The 26,365-nt window shown below is 45.8% G+C and overlaps 1 protein-coding gene across 1 annotated transcript in view; it reads left to right on the top strand.

Moving 5' to 3' along the window:
- The window catches only part of PM20D1 (peptidase M20 domain containing 1), a 105,546-nt gene extending 82,640 nt beyond the window's left edge, over positions 1-22,906 (top strand). Inside the window, exons 7-13 of the mRNA XM_069633169.1 lie at positions 194-269; positions 639-700; positions 9,993-10,071; positions 10,562-10,633; positions 11,228-11,393; positions 15,936-16,035; positions 21,006-22,906. Of these exons, the coding sequence (XP_069489270.1) occupies positions 194-269; positions 639-700; positions 9,993-10,071; positions 10,562-10,633; positions 11,228-11,393; positions 15,936-16,035; positions 21,006-21,135 (685 nt within the window). The 3' untranslated portion in view covers positions 21,136-22,906. The remainder of the gene's footprint in view (positions 1-193; positions 270-638; positions 701-9,992; positions 10,072-10,561; positions 10,634-11,227; positions 11,394-15,935; positions 16,036-21,005) is intronic.
- Positions 22,907-26,365: the final 3,459 nt, after the last annotated feature.

Raw genomic sequence — 26,365 nt, 5'->3', positions numbered from 1 at the left:
GTCTCCCACCCTTGCTTCTGCCTCCCACCCTTGCTTCTGTCTCCCACCCTTGCTTCTGTCTCCCACCCTTGCTTCTGTCTCATATCCTTGCTTCTGTCATCCCATCAGCACCTTTTTCATGTGTTCAGAGCCCCCTCTCTTAAACACCATGTTTGGTCATGCAGGGAGTTCAGTTTGCTGTATTTCTTTCCAGGCTGGAGCAGAATCCAATGCCTAACCTTTTTGGCAGTGGACCAGAGAAGGCCTCCTTTGAGCAGCTGGCATCAGAGGTAAGCACACTGGGACTGCACGTGTGTGTGCACAGAACTGTGGGGGGTGTTTGTGCAGGGAACCATGTTCAGTGAGAGACCTGGGTGATTGGGCAGCCTAGATTGGACCCGGGGTGGGATGGCACCCATGCTTTCATCCTGTAGTGGCAGCAGGGCAGATGAAGACTTGTCTGTGTTGGGCCACTGGAGAATTTGTGACAGACCTGCACCCCTTAAAAGCTGGTAGTGGTGTTTGTGTGAGAGTGGGTGTACATCAGGAGTCTGCATGAGCCTCCAGATGTTAGTGCCTGCAGGCGCCCGACTGGTTTTTGGTCTGGGCCTTTCAGGGCAATATTACCTTACCATGACTCCCTCCTATCTTTCTTTCAGTTCAGCTTTCCCATCAATGTCATAATGAGCAACCTGTGGCTGTTCTCTCCCCTTGTCAGCAGGTAAGGAAACCGCCTTATCCATTCCTCATAACCTCCTGGCGCAGTCCTCTGTGGGCTGAAAACTCTGGCTTTCCTTCTGAGACCTGCTCTGTACTTCACCAAAACACTTGGGACTTCATTAAGAGTTCTGTGCAATGTCACCACACTAGTTTACTGTGTCCGTACGTGGTAACCTAGCGGTAACAGGATGGGCCAACATTATTCCGAGGGATGTACGTTTTCCTCTACTGTGCAAATTGGTTGTTGAAAAACAGATCTGTGGTGCTCACTAAAAGACATTAGCACTTAAAATGTGAAATGTCCTAGTCTTGGTCACCTTCTGGTCAAAATATAGAGTGGCTGTCAAAAGCACGGAGAAGACTGACATTAGCAATTAACATGTGAAACGCTTAACAGCATGTCATGGGCCTCATCACGACTTGGGCCGTAACGGTAACGCTATTAGCGCGGGCGGTATTAGCCCTACCGCCGGATTTAAGGGTTACCGCCGAAGTCCTGATGAGGCAGTCCGAACCACTCTTTTTGACCCACAAATTCCCTGAAGCACACATGTTTGTGGTTAAAAATATATATAATTTCCTTCTGTGCAATCCCGCCCCCTTGCTCCTGAACCACCCTTCCTAGTCCTACCTTCACCCACTACACACGTATTTCCTTTTCTATTTTTCTTCTTCAACTTCCCCCCAACTCCCCCTTTCTGATCCGCTTAAATCCTTACGCACACAAATCTTCCCCCATACTATATTTTACTCATGTGTGTTGTTTTTTTAAATCTCCCCACTTTCCTCATAGTCTACAATCCCTACTGCCAAACCCCGGCACATTGGTTCCTACATACAGCGGCATAGCCTCCCGCAATGCCATTTATCCCCGACCTTAGCAGCCTCAGTCTGGCACACACTATGGGGGTCCTTACAGTAAAATTGCCTCCAAGAGCTGGATGTAAATCAGGCCTCCACTGGCAAATAAATGCCGGAATTACCGGCACCCATATTACCAGTGCTGATCATTCCGACAATCCCCTCCATGGAGCCATGCAACAGGGATTTACAGCCATTGCTGGCACCTGGAATATTCTGGTAATACCAGGATATCATGCACTGGTAACGGTAGGGTAAGTTTCCCGGTATCCCGCCGGGTAATGACCCTGAATGCCTTGCATGCTTTCTCATCCTACTACAGGGGTCTGACACCTGCGTCTCTCCAGATGTTTTGGACCTCACCACTGACTTTGCTGTCTAGGGCTAATGGGAGTTGTGGTCAGAAATGTCCACAGCCCAAAGGTTGCAGACCCCTGTCCTAGCATATCTTTTGCGAAGGTTCCCTCACAAGGCACACTTTTGCCTGCTTCCACAGTATCTGCTCACGACTCAGTTTCGCGTTTATGATTTGGAGCAAAGCACGCCACTGGATGTATGCTAGTGTTTGTGACATATGGTGTTAAGCAAAAACCTACCCGGGTCAAGCATGCTTTATTATTGAGGCAACCCTCACAGTTCCTGCTCTTGCCATTTTGTGCCCCCATTTGTTTGCTGCTTTTAAAATTTTGAGAGGAAAATCAAACACTTTTACACTCAAGACATGTTGCAAAACATGACATGGCAAAATAAAGTTTCAATTTCAAAACACATCTTACATTTTAGAGGTCCAAAAGTAGACACTTACTATAAGTGAAGTATGTCGATGAGCGAAGGCACCTTACGTGTGATTCGGTGAAGTTCAAAGGTCATTATAAAAGCTGATTGTTGTAAAGCAACATAACCATTAGTACATGAAACTCTATAAGGTGACATTTGAGGAGGCCTTGAAATCAGCAAAGTATACTTAAGAGAAAGCACACCTTAAAAGTGATATGATATGATTGGATATTTATTAGGCGCTTAATACCCAGAGGTTTCTAAACGCGGACCCGGAGATTGAACCTGTGCTGCTCTGTGTCGTCTTGCTTCCAAGGCAATCACGTTGCCGTTGAGCTATCCTCCCGAGACAAGGTAAGTTTCGGTAATGATAAAAATGTTCATTAAAAGCCTAGCAACATAACGAGTACCTAAAAGTTAAAAAGAATACATCGGGATGAGTTGCTGGGGGGGCTCTTGCCCCGGGTCTCTTGGTCGTAACCCCGGATAGAAGCTCAGTGGCTACAACCGAAAGGCTAGCTAGCCCCGAGTCTCGACAGTCCCGACATTAGCGTAGCCCCGGATCTTTTCCAGACCTAGCAACACCCCTGAATACATTCTAGAGGTCCAAAAGTAGTCACTTAGGCTCCGCAAAGTATACTGAAGAGGATGTTGCAGCCACAATGGGATATAGTGAAATTTGCAGAATCAACCAGGAGACAGATTTATTTTATAAATAAATCGGCTACCTCCAGTCGGGTCAGACCATGCAGACTATATTCTTATAGGGCAGGGGTCAGCAACCTTCCGCTCTCCAGTTGTTAAGTTGCAGAGCCCGAAAATACTGACCATACTCACGCCATGCATCAGGGGCATAGGGAAAATTGTGTAGGTTTACTCGTCATTTACTGAAGTTCTTAAATGCACCCTCTTATGGAGACCTTTTGTGTTTACTATCGAACAGTCCCCAATACCTACTAATTTAGGGGAGAACTGTTGGCTTAACTGGTACGTGCCCAGCTTCGTGTGATCAAGTCTCATGCCAGCTCTTAAATCTACGCGAGGGCCATGGGATCTTTTTCGTATAGCATAACCCATTTTTCTGTTGTACTTGTCATGTTCCATGACTTATTTGTGCTCCGCACGCCACTGCCCGTTGGCCCCTGCATGTCCGTTAGTGTTGCATCATTCACATGTGGCCCACTTGTCTGCATCGGGCATTCGGCCTATGGTTGTGGAGTTGAGTTTGCACGGCGGTTAAATGATGCAAATTGATCGGCAGCATGTCTCCCACGAGCTTGCATCAGTGAATTCTCCCCCATGGGGTGGGTTCTTATTCCTTCTTCCCTAATCCCTTTTCTCCCACCAGGGTTCCCAGCAATCATCTTTTTTGCGCAGGCTATCTGTGGCTCTGTCACTTCGGGCGGTTGCCTTGGCATTCCCAAAATGAAAATCCTGGATTTGCAGGGGTCGCCAAAAGTTACCTTACAATTCTGGCTCCACACTGCAAAGACTTGGAAGCACATCTGTGAGTCATGTTCCCACTAATTCATGTACTTCCTCTATGGTTCCAGAAAACGCCACCACTGGAAAATGCCTGCTCCCACAAGTTGCTCTGACTTTTCCTCTTTTTAGAACCTCCTTCTGCCTAATCCACTGCCTCCCTTTACACATGAGTCCCTACTTATACAATCCTATTCCCTCTACCACAATCCCATTATGCCTTCCCAATTTGTCAGTTATGTGCATCCCTGTCCTATACCTGTTTATTTCCGACCCCATACTTTTTTTTACCTGTTTTCCTTCCTTCATCGTACACTGAATGCGGACTGGTTATGCCGACCTAGGGCGCAATACTCCATTTTCTCAGGCAAGATGTTGGTGCTGTAAGTCCACTGGGTTGTGATTGGCACAGTAGAATAACTTTATAACATATATGCTAATGGCAAGGTTCCACATATCATCTCAGGGACATTTTGGGAACCGGTTTTTGATGGCTACATAGCAAACTCCACCAGTTGACTGTCTACAAGTAGATCCAATACTGATTTCGAGTCACGAAACCCTGGTGTGATTTCCCCATTGTGAAGTCCCATTGATTTCCACGGAGGAAATACAATATTACGTCACGCTCTGATACCGCATGTGCAATGGTGCATGTGGTGACTCTTTTGTGAGGAGTACATTTCTTCCACACAAACACAGGTCGTATTGAACAGTTTCAGTTCTGAAACTCAGAATTTCACAGAAGTATTCCAAAATACTGTATGTTTTACCAGGTTTGTCAAACTATCCAGTAGGCCCCAAATGTCCCATATTATGAGTCTATAGGTTCTGTGACAAATCACAGGGTATTGTCACTGCTTCCATGGGGGAAGCCGATCCCCGTGAGGCCAGGTAGGTGATGGCGATACCCAATAGTCCCACTGGGGGTGGTACTCAGCGGGTGGATCTCATGGGCAGGGATGCCCGCCATGCAAACAGTGACGATCACCTTGGGAGAGCACAGTGTTCCCCTCCTTCATTTCACTCCCCTCCTTCCTTTCACCCACTCGGTGCCCTGCAGTCCCCCACACATCTATCTATGTAGAGTTGAGGAATACAAGTCACCTAAAATTACTGAGATGAGGAAGAATAATACTGAACTCTTTGGTGATCATCAGTTCAGTACTGAGACGAGGATGAAGGATGGAGTAATGAGGAATGCTTATAAGACACAAAACATGCACTCTAGTTGTGGGAGGCTGCCCATTGGTTACCCGAAGTATATGTTAGAGGAAGAACTAGACCATTTGTAAAGCCCTGCCCTGAGGAACTGAGAGCGAAGTTTGTATGCCAGAGACCAAGATGCACGGGGAGAAGCTGTAGGCCGGCGTGATGGTGAAACAGAGGCACCGTCCTTAGAAGTGCTGCACAGAACCGACCAACCTGGAGAAACAACAGAACATCCAGGTGTGCAAAATACTGGGGTTGACTCCTGCAGAGAAGCCTGGTAGCCTGACCCGCCGAAACCGAAGCAGGGATGCGGACGACAGTGGGAGCTGGGATAAGAGGTCCGGAATATCACCCAGAGAGTCACAGAGCCCAAGCAGGACGCCACGCAGCGGGAACCCAAAAGCAAGGTACGGGTGTTGCCTGGGTCTTTAGATGGGCTGGGAACCGAAAGAGGGCAATCTAAGGAGGGTTTGGGACCCAAGTAAAGAGGCTGATGAAACGTGGGTCAAGGACCCTAACAGGAATATACAGACACAAATATACTTAGCATCCATAGACACTTGGCAGCAGAGTAAACCAAGTGTCATGGAAGACCGGCACAAGAGGGTGTGGGGCCCTGAGAATATCAAACAGAGAGAGCAATATCCTGGGAGAAGGAAAGGGGAAAGAAACCCATCAGAAAACGTGCCGTGAACATTATAATGCATCCTATGTGGTTCAGTGCCTGCTAGGAGGGTTCACCAGGTCTGTTCAGTAGGATACGGAGTGGAGAAAGGGGTAGAAAACACCAGCATCAGCAAAACCCCAGTGTCAGGGACGCATATGAAGTTGGCCCACAAAAGCAAAGCACACAGGTCTTGCATCCAAATAAGAGTGAAGAAACATATCATCAAAGGGCCGAGGCCCAGAGCAAGTCAGGGACAGCCAAGAAGGTTCTGGAAGCTGTGTGCAAAAAAGAAAAATAAATTTAAAAGCTGAAACCAACTAGTAGAACCTTTATTTAGATATACGATCCATTAAAATACATATAGAAACAGATGATATAAATCACAATTAAACATCCTCAACAGGCAATACAATACCAAGTAACAAAAGATAAGATACGTTAAAACACCTTAACAAAAACATTAAAAACCGCCACCTATCACTGGTAACAACACACAACGCATTCTTAATAAAAATGAGCAAAATCTGTTAAAAAATTCACATCATCACATTTTAAAATATAATTCATGGTATCCCTACGTGCCCGTAATTGATTTTTGGTAAGAGAAGGCCTTAACCACTGCTTCCTAAACATAGTAAAAGCTTCACAATCTAATAGAAAATGCCATAAATCTTCTAATGTTTGAACACAAACAGCCTCAAAGTCAAACCGGGCAAGTCGAAAATCATGATTATATCCAAAAACCATGGAATCAACCAATATATCCCATATCCCGCAAAACTAGGAACAGCGCCCACGCCATCCAAAATTGTCAAAAACCTTGGAATCCTAATGGACAACGAGCTAAGGCTAGAACGACAAGCAAACACAATAATCAAGAAATGCTTCTTCTACCTGCGCACAATCAAAAACATCCTTCCATTCCTTTCGTTCACTCACAAAACCCTAGCCACCATTCCTTCATCATGTCCAGGATAGACTACCCCAACAGCTTAAACCTCGGAATGCTGGATTATTTACTGAAGAACTGCAACATATAGACAACGCAGCAGTCAGAGTTCTCCTCAAACTCTCACGAAGGGACCACATCACTTGCAGCACTAAGGATGCTACATTGGCTCCCAGTTCAAAACGATTTGCCTTCAAAACAATGTGCATAACACACAGAGCAATCTACTGGCAAGGAGCGGAATTCTTACCAAAGAAAATCACCATTTACCAGCCGACCAGAACACTTAAATCCAGCGACGACATCCGCCTGGAACCTAAGCCATACAGAAGGAAAAAACCTGGTGGATCTGCATTCTCTTGCCTAGCCGCTAAACTTTGGAACTCCCTCCCGAGAGAAATACGAACCATGAAAGACCATCTAAAATTCAGAACACTTGTAAAAACCTGGTTCTTCAACTCAGAACTGGACGAAAACAAATAAGCAACAACCACACCCCACAGAATGAACACATAAATGGCAAGATGGGGACTGGGCCAGACCACGACGAAGTGCAAGGAAGTAGAGAGACCTCTGAATGGGAGGGAGACATAGGTGCACCCGTTCCCATAGAGGGCCCTACCAGAATCTAAGGAGAGAGATGGGAACAACCTAAGTTGAACCACAGGTACAGGGCATTAGAATTTAAGCGGAAACAGTGGCGACTGAACAGATAAACCACAAGGCCCGGGTAGCTCAAGGGCACAGGGTAGAGCCCCCTTCAAGGGGCCCAGGGAGGCAATGGTGGCTGCACACCAGGATATGCCTAGGAAGAAAGCGGTGTAGAAAGCCATCAGTCTGAACACTGGGGCGTGGCAGTGCAGGAGGTGTCACCACTAAATAGCCCTACTAACAAACCAAAACTCTGCACAGAATATAGGAGGGAGACCCCTAGCACACCACAATGCACGGCACAGACAGGAATATGTGCCACAGGTGGGCAAAACTGAGAGAGTACAATAAAGGATCACCACTAACCAACCCTACTAAAAATCCAATCCCTCTACTTACACCTTTCAAAGTCTAAACAAAACACAACCATACCTCTAGAGCACAACAAACCGCATGCACTTCACTACTCTGCAAAAACGAAATAAACCACACATAGCCTCGCACAACAGCACATGACAACTACCAACCGAATATTCACACCTACTACGCTCAGTGAACGGTTTAAACCGAACTGAAGCTGCCAACAGCACATCAAAGCTCTCTTGCGCTTTTTTCCTACTCAGCCCTACTAACTTACCTTACCCTCTTGCTTTTCAGATTCGCCAGGGGACCACTCCGTTTGGTGCTAGTGCGCAGTATAAACATCCTTTAACATCCTTTAACATACCATAACATAATATACCTGCCCCCAAATTACAGGGTACGACTGGGGAAACTCCTGGTCATTTGTGTAATGGAGTATAATGTTTCAATGAGCTTAAATGTACACTTCTCTCATGAAGAGCATTATACTCCATCTCTACTGCTCACTCCTTAAGAAGAGAGCTGCGCTGGGTGCGAGATAATTCACCCAAAGCTTTGCATCCCCCTGCTTCCACACCTTCATTAGACGGGATTCCAACATTGTACCAGCTCTTAGGGCCTTTACCAGGGCTGAGCGAGGAGCCATGCTGGGCAAACGTCCCATTCAGTGGAGGATTCAGCTGCACATTCAAGAAAAATTCTAAAAAACCTCCTCTGGCTTTGGAGAGATGAATTTACTATACTTAATTCATTTCTTAGGGCGTCCCCAGGGGTTCGAGTGGGGAAAACTGTCATCTTCTGCAACCTGCTGTTCATCATTAAATCTAAACTCCCGCATTGAGCTGCACCCCAAATCCCTGCGTCCTACAGAACAGCTGCATTGATTTTAGATCCTAACAACTGGAGGCACTTATCCAAACGTTTCCCTCCGAAATGACAGTAAAAGCAAAGAAGACCCTTTATATCCCTTGATGCCCACTTGGATACCACTTTTATATGATTGCTCCATCCCCCACTTTCCGAGAACAGAAGACCCAGGTACTTATATTCATTCACCACCTCAAGTGGTTTATTGGTCAGTCACCATATAAAGGCTGGTTTCGTCTTTCCAAACACTAATATTTTAGATTTAGTAAGGTTTAGCTGATGACTGAGGCCTTTAAATTATTGATAAGCATAATCTAAATTCTGCTGTAGGCCACCTGGCGAAAGGTCAAACAGGACCGTATCGTCTGCATATAATTAGGCGCTAAACTTCAATCAATTTCAAAGAGAGGGAATCAAACCCTGGGTTTCTGCAATGTGGATTAAAGTCATGCAGAAAAAGAGCAACCAATAAGCCATGGGTCAAGGACCCAATGCCAAAGGAAGAGACATGTTCAGAGTGCGGCAGCCAAACCCAGAAGGATAGTGCAGCAGATTCGGCGCTACAAGCTTGTGTTGGAGGAACAAATCAGTGGAAGAGACTCCCACCAATTTTTTAAAGAAACATTTATTGTGTTTTCACACTATGAACTGAATTTTAAAGGTCCATATCCAGAATGGGAGAAGCCTCCTCTTGATCAAAAAGGCACCCAGTTTTTCCTTAGTTTAGTTTAAGGGATGGAAATAGGTTCAGAGACAGGACGGTGGACTTTATATGTTACAAGACATTCTGACAGAGTCTTGGCGTTTTTGTTGAGGCAGGGCAACCCCTCATAGAAATAAAGCAGGATAGGTTTTTCCTTTTCTTTACCTTTTATAATAAAAGTCTTTGCCAACAAGCATGCCACCCCTGTGTCCCACTGGCACTTCTGCACACTTACAGTTCCCAAGGCACATAATGGGATGCTGATTAAGAGAAGAAAAAAATCAGTCTTCAGCTGATTCCGGCGCTACATAATGGGATGCATAGTATCCTCTCCGAGGAGCCTGTAGCACCCAGAGGCACATACTGTTTTGAGGTCATGTTGTACCATGAGACTGCCACTGCCACCTCTGGGAAGTCTTGGTACCTTGAAATGATGCCCTCTCTATGAACCTTGTAGTACCCTGAGACTGTGTTCAGTCCTACACATAGTTTCCCCTTTTGGGAGCCTTTAGTACCAAGAGACAGTGTCACTTCTTGGTAGCCCGCTTTACTTTGCGTCCCATCAAGTCACCTTCTGGAGCTTTGTGTGTTCCTGTGATGTACCCCTTGGGAATGGCTTTGTATTTCCCAGAGCGACCCAAAATGCGTCACTGCTTGTTACTGTGCCTCCATCACGGGTCTCCAGAGCTGTGTTTGTAGCTGGTCACAGTTTTGTAAGTTGTTTTGTGCATCGCTTTACCCCAGTCCCTCTCTTTGTACAGGATTCTGGAGCGTAAAGCATCCAGCAATGCCATTGTGCGCACCACCACAGCCGTCGCCATGTTTCACGCAGGGGTAAAGGTAAGGCACTCTTCTGACTTCTTTCTGAGGGATGCTTACACCCAGCAATGCTCTGTTAGAATGATGTAAAGAGTAGGAGTAAGGGCTGCCGAGGGGCTTGGACAAGCTATGAATTGTCGGGTAAACTGCAAGCTATACCACATGGCAGACCTCACTGCTAATCCCAGCTTCCCCTTTAACCACTTCGGGTGATTCTGATGTCCCCCCTCTGTACTCTGAACACGGTGAAGAGTCCAGTGCCAGAGAAGCTTTACCTCTGCAAGAGGCCCTGCTTCAACTCAACTCAAGGCAGTGACCAGAATCTTATCATTTATTCGTTCATATGCAGAGACCAGATGGGTCTGTTGGATTGCTTTGTGTTCAGTTTGCTATGTATGCAGCAAACATATGATGACTGGTCAGGGAACATGTTCTCCAGCCAAGTCTGATTCTTTTTGTCCTGTCTAAAATGCCATTTTGTCTTCTTGGCCTTTCATATTCCTTTCCCCAGTCGAACATAATCCCGCCTTCTGCCGGTGCCACAGTGAACTTCCGGATCCATCCTGCCCAGACTGTGGACGAGGTAGGGGCTGCTAAGATTTATTTGTTTCTTTCACACAATGTTGCCCTCTTCCACCCTTCACACTTTTCCCCATTTCCCCCTCTCCTTTGTCCCTCCCCGTTACTCCTCCCCTTGCCCCTCGTTGCACCACCTCTTCCCTTTGTCTGCTCCCCACCCCCACTCTTTCTCCCTCTTCTTTGTCAACCTTTCCTCCTTTTTCCTCCCCTTTCTTCCCTTCGCTGTCTTTTCTCCTTTCTCTTCCTCTCTCACAGCCACCTCACGCGTCCACCCCCTCTCTCTCATGCGCCACCTCCTGTTTCTCAAATGCCCAATCTCTCACTCACCTTCACTCATGACACCCTCGCTCACCCTTCCTCTTTCTCTCGCCCCTTCTCTCCTTCCTCTCTGACCTGCCCTCCCTATCATTCCACTCTCTCACCATCCCTTGCCCCTTCTTTCCTGCCCGCCCTTAAATGCTCTCTCTCGGTCTCACCACCCCCTCTCTCTTTCTCTTGCTTTTGCCCCCTCTCTCTTTCCACTTCGATCTCACTTGTTCCTTCACTCCATGTTCTCTCTCTTGCTGTTCCTCTTACCCCTTCCTGTTTCTCTTACCAGGTAATGGACATTGTGACGCACACCATCGGTGACAAGAGAGTGCAACTTACTGTTGGGAACGCCTTCAATCCCTTGCCCGTCAGCCCCTACGATGAGAAGTCCTTTGGATACCAGATTGTTGGACGCACCATTCGTGATGTCTTCTCTGACATTCCTGTTGCTCCGGGTAAGCTCAAATACAACCTCTACCCCCATATTGTGACCACATCTTACCCATGGTCCATCATCTGGCTAGATGGACCCACCCCCTTGCACCTAGCAACCTATCCCACCTCAGCTGAGCATGATCTAATTGTGCCATTCTTCCCTTGTCCACTCCCACCATTCATCAGGCCAGAGGTCTGTTGTTATTGAGCTCCTGTGCCCAGTGCCAACACTGTGGCAGGCCTGTGCAGCTATACCATGCGAGTGCTGCATTGTTAGATCAATCCTGTTCAATGCTGCCTTTATAGCTTGCTGTTCTGGCCCATTGTAGAGCATCATCAAACATCCTTTGTAGGTATGGCTAGTCATGCACAAGTTCTCTCTAAAGGTTTTTGTTTTAAATTATTCTATACATGTTCATTCTTTATAAAATATTCGACCTAAAGACTGCATACCGCACAAGTAATGGTTGCTCATGTTCATTAACGAGTTATATCGTATAGACAATCGAATAGACAATCGTATGTGTCAATAGCAAGTAAGCGTCTTTTTAATTGTCTACGCACCACCGCGTAATTCCAAAATATGTAAATGGAGGCAAATTGTATGGCTGGGATTGCTGCCGAAGTTCTGTAGTAGTACGTCCTACAGTGGGGACCAATAGGACAAATTCCCTTCCGATTGATTGCAAGAAAACATCATGGTGTAATAAACTGCCCTGTTCCTACTCTTTGGACACCCCAATGAATTTAATAATGCCCATGACAGGATGGGGTTGGTCCCAGATATCCAAGGTTCTTAAAGAAGATTTGTCTGAAGCGTAAAGAATGATTCTCAAAATGGGGCCGCAATGCAGGGTTGTTTTCCTATTCCCAGATTACATTATGATACTGACTCTGGTCTTACCTAGGCCTCCCCAGCATCTTTCAAGATGAGGGAAGTCCAAATGAGTTCCTGCACTGAGTTGCTGGCGGGGGCCAGGTCTTTGAAATGGGGCAATTTTGCTCCTATTTGAACATCTGAGAAGACATGTATTTTTAAAATATTTGCAAACAACGGATTTCCTGAAGCTATAGGATGTGCCTTGGCCACCAGCTATTCGGCATATGATATTTATTATAGCGGCGTCAGTACAGGGATCAATATTATTTTTCTATTCAGGGATATTTACAGTAAATCTTCGATGCCTTATTAAAGCGGGCCTCAAATGTAACCATAGATTCTCAGAACTAGATAATGCTTTGTCTTAAAGTCTGCCTATGGGTCCTTTAATCTCTGTAAGGGCGCAGAAGGAGGCGACTGGAACAGAGGTGGCATGACTGTTGGCAAATACTTGTTTTGGTTCAAAATAAAGAGGAAACCCATCTACCCCTAACTCTAAGAGGGGTTTGCCTGCCTCTACAAAGGAACTAAGGAATCTGTCAGAATGTCCAAGTGAATGAAAAAGAGTCGACCGTCGTGTGTCAAAATGCCTAACTCTATCCCTTACACTGGCAACTAAACAAAAGAGATAACTCCCTTCTTCTGGACACTGGGTTATAGTTCCAGTTGGCAGGTGGTAACTGCGCCTGTGAGAATGACTCCCTTCACGAGGTCTTGGTTCCTTTCCAGGACACAACACAGAATTCTAGCTTAAGATGCTGTAAAGTTCTCAGTTGAAACTCAAAAGTTCCAACTCAAGCATCATTCCTTACTGCCCATAGTTTTCCTCACTACTGGATTCCTGGAGAATGTCTTCCTTCTCCAGGTAGCTTGTTCTTAACACGTTCATAGTGCCAGGGGAATGACTCTCTTCTCCTGCTTGGTTTCACAATATACAACAGCAGGTGGTTTGGCTTCCCTCCCCTTTCTCTCTAGACTTCATGGTACACAACACCAGGGCGTTATGGCTTCCTTCCCCTGGCCCTTTGCTTTAGCTTGCAAATCTCCCACTGGTTTCTCAATTCTATGGGTGTGGGTCCCAGATCCGTATGTCTTTCTCTTGCTGCTGTGGGCAGTCTTGGTTCACTACCCTGCCAGGCACTGCGAGGAAGAAGATGATTTAAGAGATTCCTCTTCTTTGGGTGCGGGTCCCAGACACGTCTTTCCTCTTGTCAGGGTTTCGGCAGACCTGGTTCACTACCCTGTCAGGTACTGCCATGAGGAAGCTAGCTTAGGAGGCTGGTCATTATGGGTTGTGGGTCCCTGACCTGTCTTTTCTTTAATCTTCTGCCCTTCGGGGGGCCCACCAACTGTCCCGGCCACCCTGAGGTCTACATGGTGCTAACTGGCGTCCAACGGTCGTTTGTGGACTTCTGCTCATTCCTGTTCGGGATTCCCTTGGCTTCTTCAGAGGCTGCAGCAGATCCACAGCGGTCCCCTGTTCTTGGGTTATGCACCTCCTCCTGACCGCCCGTACCAGTATCCTCGATCAGCCAGTTGCCTGTTGTTTCTCCTCTTTCGCTGGTCCATCCATGGTAGTACTTTCAGGGACACTTCTGCCTGCGGGTAAGCGTCCCAGTCTCCTCTCTCCTGACTTCTCTCGTCTGTCCAGCTTCGAATCTACTGGTTCCTCCAGGACAGATCTGACAACATTGGTTGTTTTTTTTCTCTTTTATTGACAGGTTGCTTTGTACTTTGCTGCTTACAGCTAGAATGCTTGCATTGGTTCTGCAGGGCCATCTGCGCAGCTCTACGCCTCTTCTTCATCTCAGTACTCATAGGATACTCTCCCGTTGTGGAGTCTACACTCTTCCTCGTCCCAGTATTTCCTATACTGATAGATCTACACAAATGTATAGGCGCATTAGGGATAGTGTTCGTGTGATGGGGGTAGGAAAGTGTGCCAGGGTAAGCTGGGTTATAGAGGATATCATGTTTTCCACTGGTCTTTACTAGTCCCATAGGGGGTTTACCTTCCCATGAGATCCACCAGCTGAGTAAAACCCCAGGGGGGGCTATCGGGTAGCAGCCTTACCTCCCTGGTATCATGAGAAGGGGCTCCCCCTAGGGGAGAAGTGACGACAGTGGAGCATTCGTCACAATTCCCTAAAAGTGTTGCAGTCTTGTTCACCTCAACGTTTAGACTGCAGGTTGCGAAGCAATCCACATGTATGTTCCTGGTGTGAGCTTTTACGTGTAATCGTATGTATGTGTTTTTGCATTGTCCCAAACTGCAACTCTAGGAGATTTGTATGCAGGAAAAAGGTTGGTACGATCCTTGGGTCGGCCGATAGCTGAGCAGCTTTTTTAACTGTTGTAACCTTTCTTTGATTAAATGTTTTAATTGATTAAGCTAATTTGCCACTGTTTTCTACTCTATTATTGATTGTTTTATATTTTATAGTTCACCAGCTTCTTCCTTGAGATGTTTAAGAATTATTACTTGGAAATAACAACAAAATGTGAAAGCATAGGCTCTGGGGCCTTTCCTCGAATTTTTAGAAGAGCACACTGCTTTCCTGCTAACTATAGGATGGTGACTATTTTAATGTTATCTTTTGGATATTTTAATTAATTTGTGCAAAAGGAACATGGCCTTTTTCAGCTTTTTTATAATTTATTTTCCCACGCCAGTTTTTTGTGCAATGCCTACTGTTCAGGTGGAGGATAAAATAATTAAATATAAAGCAATATTTGAGCATGACCTTTGAGATGGCCAGTTCGAATCTGTGTCGCAGTTGATGTCAGGCGGGTAGGGTTGCCATGCTATGATCAGCTGAGAGGTTGAGAAGCAAGGCCAAAAGCATTGTAGCCATAATACTATAGCCGGTGTGAAAATTCCAGCTGGATATGGCCAGAGTCACAATCGGTGGCGTTGCTAGGGAGGTGGGGGACTGTGGGGGCTATAGCCCCAGGTCTTTTGGCTGTAGCCCCAGATAGAAGCTCAGAGGCAACAAACCAAAAGGCTAGCTAGCCCCGGGTCCCAACAGTCCCGACATTGGTGTAGCCCCAGATCTTTTCCAGATCTAGCAACACCTCTGGTCGCAATACGCCCGAATCTGTTTCCGACCTCATGATCTTGACTCCATTCCTGTGTCAATGAAAAGTAAAACACTCTTGGAGAAATCTACAGAGAAGGTCACCAACCTGCCGTCAACAGCACACACCTGCTCCACTGTGGACGCAAGATACCACGCTAGTGAGCAGAAGTGGACTTCAGACAGCCCAATCCTGCTGCCAGGGAGACGAAAGACAGAGAAACCCCTGCAGAGAACCAGAGGAATGGAAGATCTGGGATACTCTGACCATGTTGACTGAGGAGGAGGTGTAAGGTAGCGCGACCAGCACCAAGAGCACCCGACAAGGAGCTAAAGTGTCAAGAAAAGGAATTCTGAAAGAGGAGTTGCCTCACAAGAACTGTCATTGGCTGGGTGGCAAAACCAACTTGTGATCAGATTGGACACTTTTGGCGCAGTTGGGAACTGTGCTGTATGGGCGTCACCCATAATGCTCTGGTATATTTGCAATAAAAGGAATACTGTGTTTAATGCAATTCTTCGTCAGCTGCTTTCTACCACCAATGAACAGCAAATGTATATTTCTTTTGCACATTTCTTAGTTTATAATTTTTCTCCACCCACAGGTGTTTGCGTTGGGAACACAGACAGCCGCCACTATCTGAATCTGACCCGAAACATTTACAGGTTTAGCCCCATCTGGCTGAAACCCGAGGATCTGAGCAGGTGTGTATAGAGCAGTCACATGGGAGACCCGTAGTGGCGGTCCTTATCTGTTTGTGGAGCGCATGGTCTTGAACACTTTTAAGGGTTCCGGACAGATTAGTGATTGGTTGGTTTCATGTTTATAGCGCTGGTCTGTAAAATGAAAGTTCTTTAGGTGCTTAATGAACCTGCTCACAGTAGGATGAGTGGTTGGTAGTTCTGCTTTCTATGCATTGTGATAGGCTAGTAACCCAACACCACCATGGAAGGCCCATGCCTCCTTTCCTGAGCATTCCTCATTAAAAGTAAAAGAGGACTCAGCTTGCATTGCCGGGGGACATCTTGGAATGGACTGCTCCTCTATGCCTGACCTTAACTCTAATAAAAAGATCTGTCTGCACATTAAAATAACTGTTTTGCACAGCACAGCGCCTCTCCTATTCTGATAGCCTCTCTTGAACCAATTATCTGATCCTGATAGCACGGCATCTCTGAGGGCAACTCTCCGATTCTAAAAGCACAGCATCTTTTGAAGCAACTCTCTGATCCTGATGGCAAAACATCTCTCGGAACAACTCTCCGATTTGTGATAGCACAGCATCTCTCGGGCAACTCTGTGATCCTGATGGCAAAGCATCTCTTGGAACAACTCTCTGACCCTGATTCTTGATAGGACAACCTCTCTCGGGCAATTCTGTGATCCTGAAGGCAAAGCATCTCTTGGAACAACTCTCTGATCCTGATTCTTGATAGCGCAGCATCTCTCAAGCAACTCTCTGATCCTGATTCGTGATATCGCAGCATCTCTCGGGCAACTCTCTGATCCTGATTCGTGTGATTTGTGATAGCGCAGGATCTCTCGGGCAACTCTCTGATCCTGATTCGTGATAGCACAGCATCTCTCGGGCATCTCTGTGATCCTGATAGGATCCTGCAGACCCGGTTAGCATCTCTCAGGGGAGAGGTGAATATCTCCTTGGAATTGACCCAACCTCCTTTGGTAGATCCCAACAAATGAAAGCTAGACCATTTCTAATGAATTGCACCAACCTAGAGCACAGAGGTCTGCAATGCTCATTGCTTATTCCCCAGCCCCCATTTTTACAATACAAGGCCATTTGGCAGATGTCTTTTTAACAGTATTAGCCTGAACTAAAACATTTGACCTAATGACCAAAATTACCTTTTTTTAATGCTACGAATTGACCTTTTTTCAATATGGTCCAATTGACCTTTTTTTTATTCGGTCCCTTACCTGGATTTATTTGTACTTACCTTTACTTTTAATTTTTCCTGACTTTTTCTTTCTCTCAAAATGAGTGACCTCTGAAACTGTGCATTGCCTTTACACACTGTTGGCAGTTCAGTATTGCGAATTTTTAAATTGCTAATATTCCAAATGCCTTTTCCTTTCCTTTCTTATTACAATGCTTAGTAGTGGTAAATGTAGCATAATTGTAAACATTGAGTCCCTATGTTCTATTAAAGAAACCAGATCATTTGAAATTCAGCTGAGTTACATTGCTTACACTCAATGGTCCTCTACCAACAAGAGACATAATACATTTATGTGTGTAATCTAATTCCAGTTATTTAAGTTTCCTTGTTTGAAAATGTATGTGGCAGATCTCTGCCAAATATATGTTTTTTTGTGTTAAATTTTACACTTACCTTAGGGGTTTCTCTGCTAATCGGCTATTTTTCCATCGAGCACACGCAACGACAGTGGAAGCAAAAGTTATATTATAATGAAATGCGTTCAATCTCTTGTTAGCTGTGTTTTCGTTTGCTTCGAATATGAACGCCAATGATCCTTTTGATGTTACACAAATTTTCGCAATAAGGCTGCAATATGGCCTTTCTTCTAATGTTGTGTTTACTTCCTGCTTTCTGAACGCGTAATGAAATTTAGTTCTTTTATTTCCTCCGCAACCGATTCCATGATCATGCATAGCAAGGAGCATATTTCTAAAAGAAAGGGCTGTTTATGATTTCTTCCAAAGTTTACAGTCTCTGAATGGCGCACAACATTTACTTTGTAATTGCTGAATCTTGCAAACTTTAACATGCGGTCTGATCGTTCATTCACGCAATTTATTTTCAGCCAAATTGCCGCAAACTATTTGGATACGGTCTATTATACCTAAACGACGGTTTAGGTATAATAGGCCGTATGCAAATAGTTTGCAGCAATTTAACCGCAAATGAATTGCACGAATGAATGATCAGACCACACTTCACTTTCACTTGCCTGACTGTACTGGCTTCCCATTATCTCCAGAATGAAAATCAAGCGTTCATGCCTCGGCTATGGAGCTTTCCCCATCCAAAGCCCTAATTCCATCAAGAAACTATCAGCCAACAAGAGTCATTTGATCTTCAAACTCTATCCACGCCCTAAATAAAATGAGCCTCAAAACAACCTCTGTGAGGTTTCTGTTTTTTCAGTTCAGGCTTAGGCCATCTAGAACTCCCATCTTCTCCATGAGTACTTCTGTGACCGCTTCCGGCAATCCCTCAAGAACCTTCTTTTTTCGCAGGCCTTTTAATATCCAGCTTCCCAGTCTCCATTTCCCCGTCTTACGACCATCAGGTTGCATCGTTGTGCTATAAGAAACCAAAACAAATCACACAATGCATGGTCTCCGTGGGCAATTGTCAAATGGCTTGATCCGGAGCATGCCCGACTCGTTCTCCTTCTGCCTTGTTTTACCAAATTAGAACCTTCTCTAGAATGCAGCAGGTGAATGGTCATGTGATAAAAATGTTCTGGACCTGCGGCTCATCCCCACTCAGATCGCCCCACCGGCTTCCTAGGCACAATCAAAACTCCACTGTTCAAAACACCACCCTATGCCACCTTCTGGTCATTGTGCCACTAACAACTGAAGCGTGCACTTCCCAGGAGGTGGTTCTATTTACCTTGCTTTTCTACACTAGGGGCAGGGCACAGAAATAAACAATTATCCACCATGATAAATCTTAAAATGTGAATGTGCTGTCCGGCCAGCTATACCGGAGACCACAGGAGTTTTTTGGAGGCTGAAAGTTCACTTCAGGTTTGCGTGCAGCTGTATAACATGCCCCATCAATAGAATTCTAAAAAACTAGCCCAGGCTTTCGTGGGCACGTACAAAATAAGGGATGACCTCTAAGTTGTCTGTTGAGCATGATTGTCTCCCACATGTGTCAACCAAGTGCCTTCCCTTTTCATCTTGCTCCTCGGGAAAATTTGGAGGTGGGGAGATACTAGAATGAAAGTCTGTTCGATTTTAGAAACTCCTTTGCACAGTGAATGGACAAATGGCTGAGGGCCCTGCATGAGGCTGCTAGGGCCCGAGGGGCCTGCCCGAAGCTGCCGGGGTCCTAGAAGGCCCTGCCTAAGGTTTTTGGGGTATGGGGGCAGATGGTTTTGCCTAACGCTGCTGGGGCTACTGAAGGTCAATCCTGAAGCTGCTGGAGCAGAAGGTCCTGCCCGAAGCTGCTGGGGCTACTGAAGGTCAATCCTGAAGCTGTGGAAGATCCTGCCTGAAACTGCTGGGGCTACTGAAGGTCAATCCTGAAACTGCTGAAGCGGAAGGTCCTACCTGAAGCTGCTGGGGCTACTGAAGGTCAATCCTGAAACTGCTCGAGCGGATTGTCCTGCCTGAAGCTGCTGGGGCTACTGAAGGTCAATCCTGAAGCTGCTGGAGCGGAAGGTCCTGCCTGAAGCTGCTGGGGCTACTGAAGGTCAATCCTGAAACTGCTTGAGCGGATTGTCCTGCCTGAAGCTGCTGGGGCTACTGAAGGGCAATCCTGAAGCTGCTGGAGCGGAAGGTCCTGCCTGAAGCTGCCAGGGCTACTGAAGGTCAATCCTGAAACTGCTCGAGCGGATTGTCCTGCCTGAAGCTGCTGGGGCTACTGAAGGTCAATCCTGAAACTGCTGGAGCGGAAGGTCAATCCTGAAGCTGCTGGAGCAGAAGGTCCTGCCTGAAACAGCTGGGGCTACTGAAGGTCAATCCTGAAGCTGTGGAAGATCCTTCCTGAAGCTGCTGGGGCTACTGAAGGTCAATCCTGAAGCTGCTGGAGCAGGAGGTCCTGCCTGAAGCTGCTGGGGCTACTGAAGGTCAATCCTGAAGCTTTGGAAGATCCTGCCTGAAGCTGCTGGGGCTACTGAAGGTCAATCCTGAAGCTGTGGAAGATCCCGCCTGAAGCTGCTGGGGCTACTGAAGGTCAATCCTGAAGCTGTGGAAGATCCTTCCTGAAGCTGCTGGGGCTACTGAAGGTCAATCCTGAAGCTGCTGGAGCAGGAGGTCCTGCCTGAAGCTGCTGGGGCTACTGAAGGTCAATCCTGAAGCTTTGGAAGATCCTGCCTGAAGCTGCTGGGGCTACTGAAGGTCAATCCTGAAGCTGTGGAAGATCCCGCCTGAAGCTGCTGGGGCTACTGAAGGTCAATCCTGAAACTGCTCGAGCGGAAGGTCCTGCCTGAAGCTGCTGGGGCTACTGAAGGTCAATCCTGAAGCTGCTGGAGTGGAAGGTCCTGCCTGAAGCTGGTAGGGCTGGGAGCCCTACATGGGGCTGCTGGTGTTGGGGGGGGGGATATGGCAGGTGCTACTCTTAGTGAGGGCACAGCCTGGCCCTGTACAAGGTAGGGACCAGCTTTTCCTGCTGTAGACGAGTGTCGGGCACTTCTCTGGCCAAGTGCCCTAACTTTGGTGGCCAATGTCTAGTGTCCTGCCCATCACTCCTCTGACTTAGGGCTGCCGCAGTCACCGGTCTGGCTGAGAGGACTACCTGGTGCTGCTCCAGCTGAGAGCCCCACCTCAGGCCACATTAGTGGGAGCTTTGCCAGGCAGTGCTCTTTTGAGAAGACCACTTGGCACTGCTCTGTGCGATAGCCCTGCTTTGCGCTGCTCTGGATGAATGCTCGGCCTGACTCTGCACTGTCGTTGGTGTTGCTCTTTTATAATGTACTGCTCTAATTCTGTCACTTAATGTCCGTTCTCTTACAGGATTCATGGGCTTAATGAGAGGATATCTGTGCAAAGCTATGAGCTGCTGGTACAGTTCTACCTGCGGCTGATCCAGAATGCCGACGTGGAAGCACTGCCGATGCCGCACAGTGAAGTGCACGAGCTCTAAACTGGATGACCGAGACCCTTCAACCCAAACACTCAACCCTAGTTAACCCTCAGAGAAATTCAGTAGACCAAATGAGGGCAGCAACAGGATCATTCTCCCCTTATCAAAACATTGTATTGTCCTAAAGGTTTGCTGAAAACTAAGGGGAGAATAAGGGAGGTTAAGTGATCAAAAGGCAGCAGAATTGATGGTACCCCAGTGTTCTAGCAGTGTTCAGTACCATATGCCTCCATATGTATTGTGGTCTTGTATAGCACAACTTCTGACATTTTTATGGCCTCTTGGTGCTAAGTTCTCTATATTTGGGATGGTAACTCGCAGGTCGCCTAAAACATTGGGCCAGCCAGTATTTGCTTAGTAAGTTGGAATCCCCTAGTAGGGCCGACTCAGCCATTCAATCCTCTGAGGTCAGTAAATTGAGTACTGTTAAATTGGGTTATAATGACACTGGTTGTTAAAGCACCTAGAAGTGGGAGGATCCAACAAGAGGTGCTGTACAAGAATACACAGATTTTGGAAGAGAAGGGAGGAAAGCAGAACTTAGTGGGAGAGCACAGCAAGATCCTAAACCTGAGGGGTTGATGAGTGCAGTGCAAATTGAAAGCACAAGTTGTCTGTGTGTTTCTAGGCACGTTGTGGTGAGTGCACGTGGATTACATGCAACCTGAACGCGACCCCAGGTACGGATACCATGGTTCACTAACCGAGTCTGCACTAACGGGAATAGGTAAAGGGGGGGAGTTCTGAATGTGGTGCGTTACTGGGAGTTGTGTAGAAAGAGGAATGGTGAGCAGGTTATTGAGGTGTGCAATAGTGAGAGACGAGTCCTGGTCTGTGTGGGGTTGCTAGGCTGGACAGTCATAGCTATCACCTGATCAGGTTCCTTTATAATTAAAGAAAGTGGGGTGTTTGCTTAAAACCAGACAAATGCCCCTTGTACCGAGTTTGAGCCATGTGTGGTGTTTAAAGTTCTGGACAGTGTCTGATGTCCTTGTAAAAGAGAACACTGCTGTAGCGTTCCACTTGCAAATCAAGTATTTCTTGTCCTAATCAGTTTAATTAAAAGGGACCAAGGTTACAAATCACAGAAAGCATTAGTGGTGGGGTGGACGGGAGTCAATATTAACAGCAGTGGATAATCTGATGCCCCCAAAACCGAATGTGCCAAATGAAGAGGTAACTAAGGAATTTTGAGGACGAGACTGTTCCAAGAGGTTGGGATGGTGGGTATTCTCAGAAAGCAAATAAGCCTGAGGGATGGCTCTGGTGCATTGCGCTCACCTTGGGAACAGGATGATACCATGCAACATGGGTTCGATTCCCCGGTCTGGTGCTTAGAAGCTGCAGCAGTCTGGCTTAAGGTGCAAAGTGAATAACAAATAATAAAAGAAACATGTGGAGGGAAACGGAAGGTGAAACAGGAGAACTAAAGGCAATTGTCCACATTTGGCAGAGATCCATTTTATCCCAAAATAGATGTCACAACTTTCACCTATTTGTGTCAATTTGTGCCTTTTCAGGGATAAACTGTGTAAATATATTAACAGGGGCTATTTGTGTTCAAAGTGATTGTAAACCACTAGCAGAGAGTACCTGGAGTTCAGGTTTGTAAAGATGTATGAAATAAAGGCATTGAGTAAATCGAGGCCATGTGTTTTAAGAAGGGATGGCATCCAGACCCCCACCTTCTTTTTTTAATTGGTTTCTAATTTAATGTGCTTGTGTTATGTATTTAATAAAAATGAATTAAAAATTGGTTTTAAATACCCTATCTGCATAGTCCTGTGTGGGAGAGGGTGCCAAGCACCGGGCCCGAAGTGGAGCGGTTGGGCACTGGCACTGCCAGATAATGGGCTTATTCTGCATACATTGTTGACATGCCAACATTTTCTCATGGGGTGGAGGCAGCATTATAAAGTTGAAGAGAATAATGGTTCCCACTATAGGTCTGTGAGTAGTCCTGGCTTTGGGAATTAATTGACTAGAGATCAGACTCTTTTGCCAGCATCATCATCACCATCGTTAAGTATACCTGTGAGCTGTTGACACCCTTAATAAGATATCTTGATGGATCTAGATGGAACTCACTGAATCCTGTTCCTGCCTTATGAACAGCATATGACTCTAAAAGAGATATCGGGCTGCAAAAATGGGACTCTAGACTGGATAGTGCTCCCGCCAATTTTGTAATCTCTGTTTTAGCAGGATTACCTGTTATTGACCATAAGGAGAACTGACCATGTTTATTCACACCTTAGGCACATCAGAAAATCTGTTAGTGGGGCTTACACCTTTCTCGCTCTCTACCACGCACTGTTTGCTTCCCATGTTGTGGTTTATAGCCTTTAATTCATCTGCTAGACCTGCACCTATATCTTGGGACATGTAATTTCACCTTTGCACACCTTTAACCAGAGTCGTGCTAGAGCTTGTTCGGATCTTCCTCCCTCTTTGGCTCTACCTTATCCTTTCCCAATGTAGATAGCACCCGGATGTTACAGAAATACTTAGCAACAACATTTGATCACATGAGATAAATCTTTAATCCTTCAATTCTAGAATTAATCTACATTTAATTGTGCAAAGAGTCTGTGATAACACTTAATTTATTTAATATAATAAACATCTAGCCGCTTAAAAAACAACTTCTAATACAATACATTCCTCGATGCAATGAGTAGCATTTCATATTGAAAAACATCAAATATATTCATACCATACAATGGGCCACATTAGGAGTTGGGTGGTATACAGTAAAAGTGGCAGTAACGGAATTACTGCCACTATTACTGTACAACCGAATCAGGAGTCAGTGGTAATACCACAGACGGAATTAGCACTTGGGCAAATACCGCCAGCATAATTACTGCCCAAACCCTAAACAGTATTGCTGGTGTGTATTGCACTCAATCCACTTAAAGCTACATACAACACACGCCTTCCCCAAACACACTTTCCAACAACATGATTCCACTAGCCATTGGGACATGCAGCTGCTCATGCACACAGAGGCAGGAAGAACAGCAGAGGTGCACGGAGGAGGAGGAGAAGACGCCTTGTAAGGCGAGCGTCCATACCTGGGCCAGACCCACACCCTGGATCTTGGCTGAAAACCAGCTGGTTACCCTGTTCAACCATTAGTGGGATATGTACCGGTTGAACAGGGAGACCATAGCTGCTCACCTTAATCCAGGATGACCTAGAGAGCAGGATAGACATAAGAACAGCTGTACCCCCACTGCAGGGATTTCAGGACAGCCACAAGCTTCAGCAAACATTGATCAAAAGGTGAAGTCACAATAGCATTCCTGTGCTCTGTATGGCTTTAGAATCCATCACCCATATGTTCAGGTCGCGCTTCGTTCCGCATGTGACCCAGCGCGACCTGAACATATGGGTGATGGACTTGATCAACTTGTACAATACGTGGATTATATTCGTATTAATAACGCATGAAGAGAACGTTTGCTCTTTTGGATTGGACCTGCTGATTCAGTTACTAGGGAGCATCTGGAACTCCCTTATCACAAGTGCAAGCTTTATGGCATATATATATACAGGAGTTTGTGTTAGACACCTACTGTCACAACCTTAGGTGTCCCAAGTGGATCCTGCATAGGCCACGAAGTATAGAGATAAGAAATCCCTGAGGAAGACCTATATGCTTATGGGTCAAAACACGTGTTGGCTGAACATTAAAAACTGAAGTGGATTAACACCCCTAAGAATTTTGCTGAACTTTGATTAATAGAGATGAACTAATGCTTAATATATTAGGTGTAGCGCTTTGCTTGAATAACACCTTATAGTTTGTGTTACCTTTGGTGACTGTGGGCGAATGTCACAGGTTAGGACCACTGCAGGCTGAAACACCACCTGGAATAAGAGAGAGTTTTTCTTTTCCACCCAAGTCCTGAGCTCATTGGAGTATTAGCCCCAATTCATTTAACGTCTATACAAACTAGCCGACTCGTTGTGACTATAGCCTACTTCTTCATTGGCCACGTCTACGTTTTCATAACTAGTTTCAACAACATTAGTTTCTAGTCAAAATTCACAACTTCTTCAGTGCTTGTACTCTGTCAAGAACTAGAAAAAAGGAAATAAGATCTTACTCAGAATCTTTGCATCACATGGTGCGTGACAACTATATTAATAACACAGTGTGTTCCATATCTCATAAACAAATTGCTGTCTATATATAATAGACCCAGCATGCATTGCCATGTGATAACTCTAGGGATGCTTGCTTTTTGTGCACCCTGACAAAGTAGGCTCTCGGCCAAACACAACTTACCCTGGTGGCCACCACACGCATGTGATCAAATACCTTTTGTGCTCATAGTGTGTAACCCCATTCGTTATAATACCTTTGGGACATTTCTTTGGAACAATTCGCATATAGTTAGTATCTATTCATGCCAGTTGGAGCGAACATAGTAAATAAAGTAGAATTAACCGTATGGCCCATTGTTTAGAAGATCACTGTAAAAAGATAATGTAAAATACCTATCTCAATTTGCCAAATTAAGATAATAAAGCTCATTATGCGACCGGCACATACATCTCAACCTGTAGTTGATACTGCAAACGACAGACCACATATTATAGCATCTCTCGTTGTGTACCATTTTGCAGTCATTGCTAATGAGAATCCCTGACCAGAACTTACTTGGTTATACTACGGTGCTTTGCATGTTCAATCCATAACCGTCACGGACTGTGCGCGGCTTCTTGCAGTTTGCTTACTGTCTACCTTGGCGTGTAGGAGGCAACAATGCGTCCTACGTGTCACGTACAAATACAATGAAAAATAAACGTAGAACTCAAGGGTTAAACTATTTCAGTCTGATCGATAATGCAGGGGCCATATTTAACAATGCCAAGTGTAAGGGTTGCCGAAGTAAGACTGGCACAGAGTGGTCCTGGTGGTTGGCATAAACTTTTATTCAAGTGAAAATGAAAAGAGAACCCTATCTTGCCCTAACTCTAAGAGGGGTTTCCCTGGCTCAAACAAAAAAAACGAATGTCCCAGTCAGGATGTCCAAAGGGAAAGGTCCAATGCCAGAATCCTAGCAGCTCTGTCCCTCACACTCTAAACTAAATAAAAGGTTCTTACTAGCCCAGAGGATTGCCTCACTTCCCCTGGGCAAAAAGACAATTCTGGACTTATTAGTTCATCAACTGCTGGGTGATGTCTCCCTTCCCCGGCCTCGTTCAGGCTTCATTC

This window comes from Ambystoma mexicanum, chromosome 13, assembly GCF_040938575.1.
Source record: "Ambystoma mexicanum isolate Mex_15411 chromosome 13, UKY_AmexF1_1, whole genome shotgun sequence".
NCBI classification, from domain to species: Eukaryota; Metazoa; Chordata; class Amphibia; order Caudata; family Ambystomatidae; genus Ambystoma; species Ambystoma mexicanum.
This window is presented reverse-complemented; position numbering and strand designations above follow the sequence as displayed.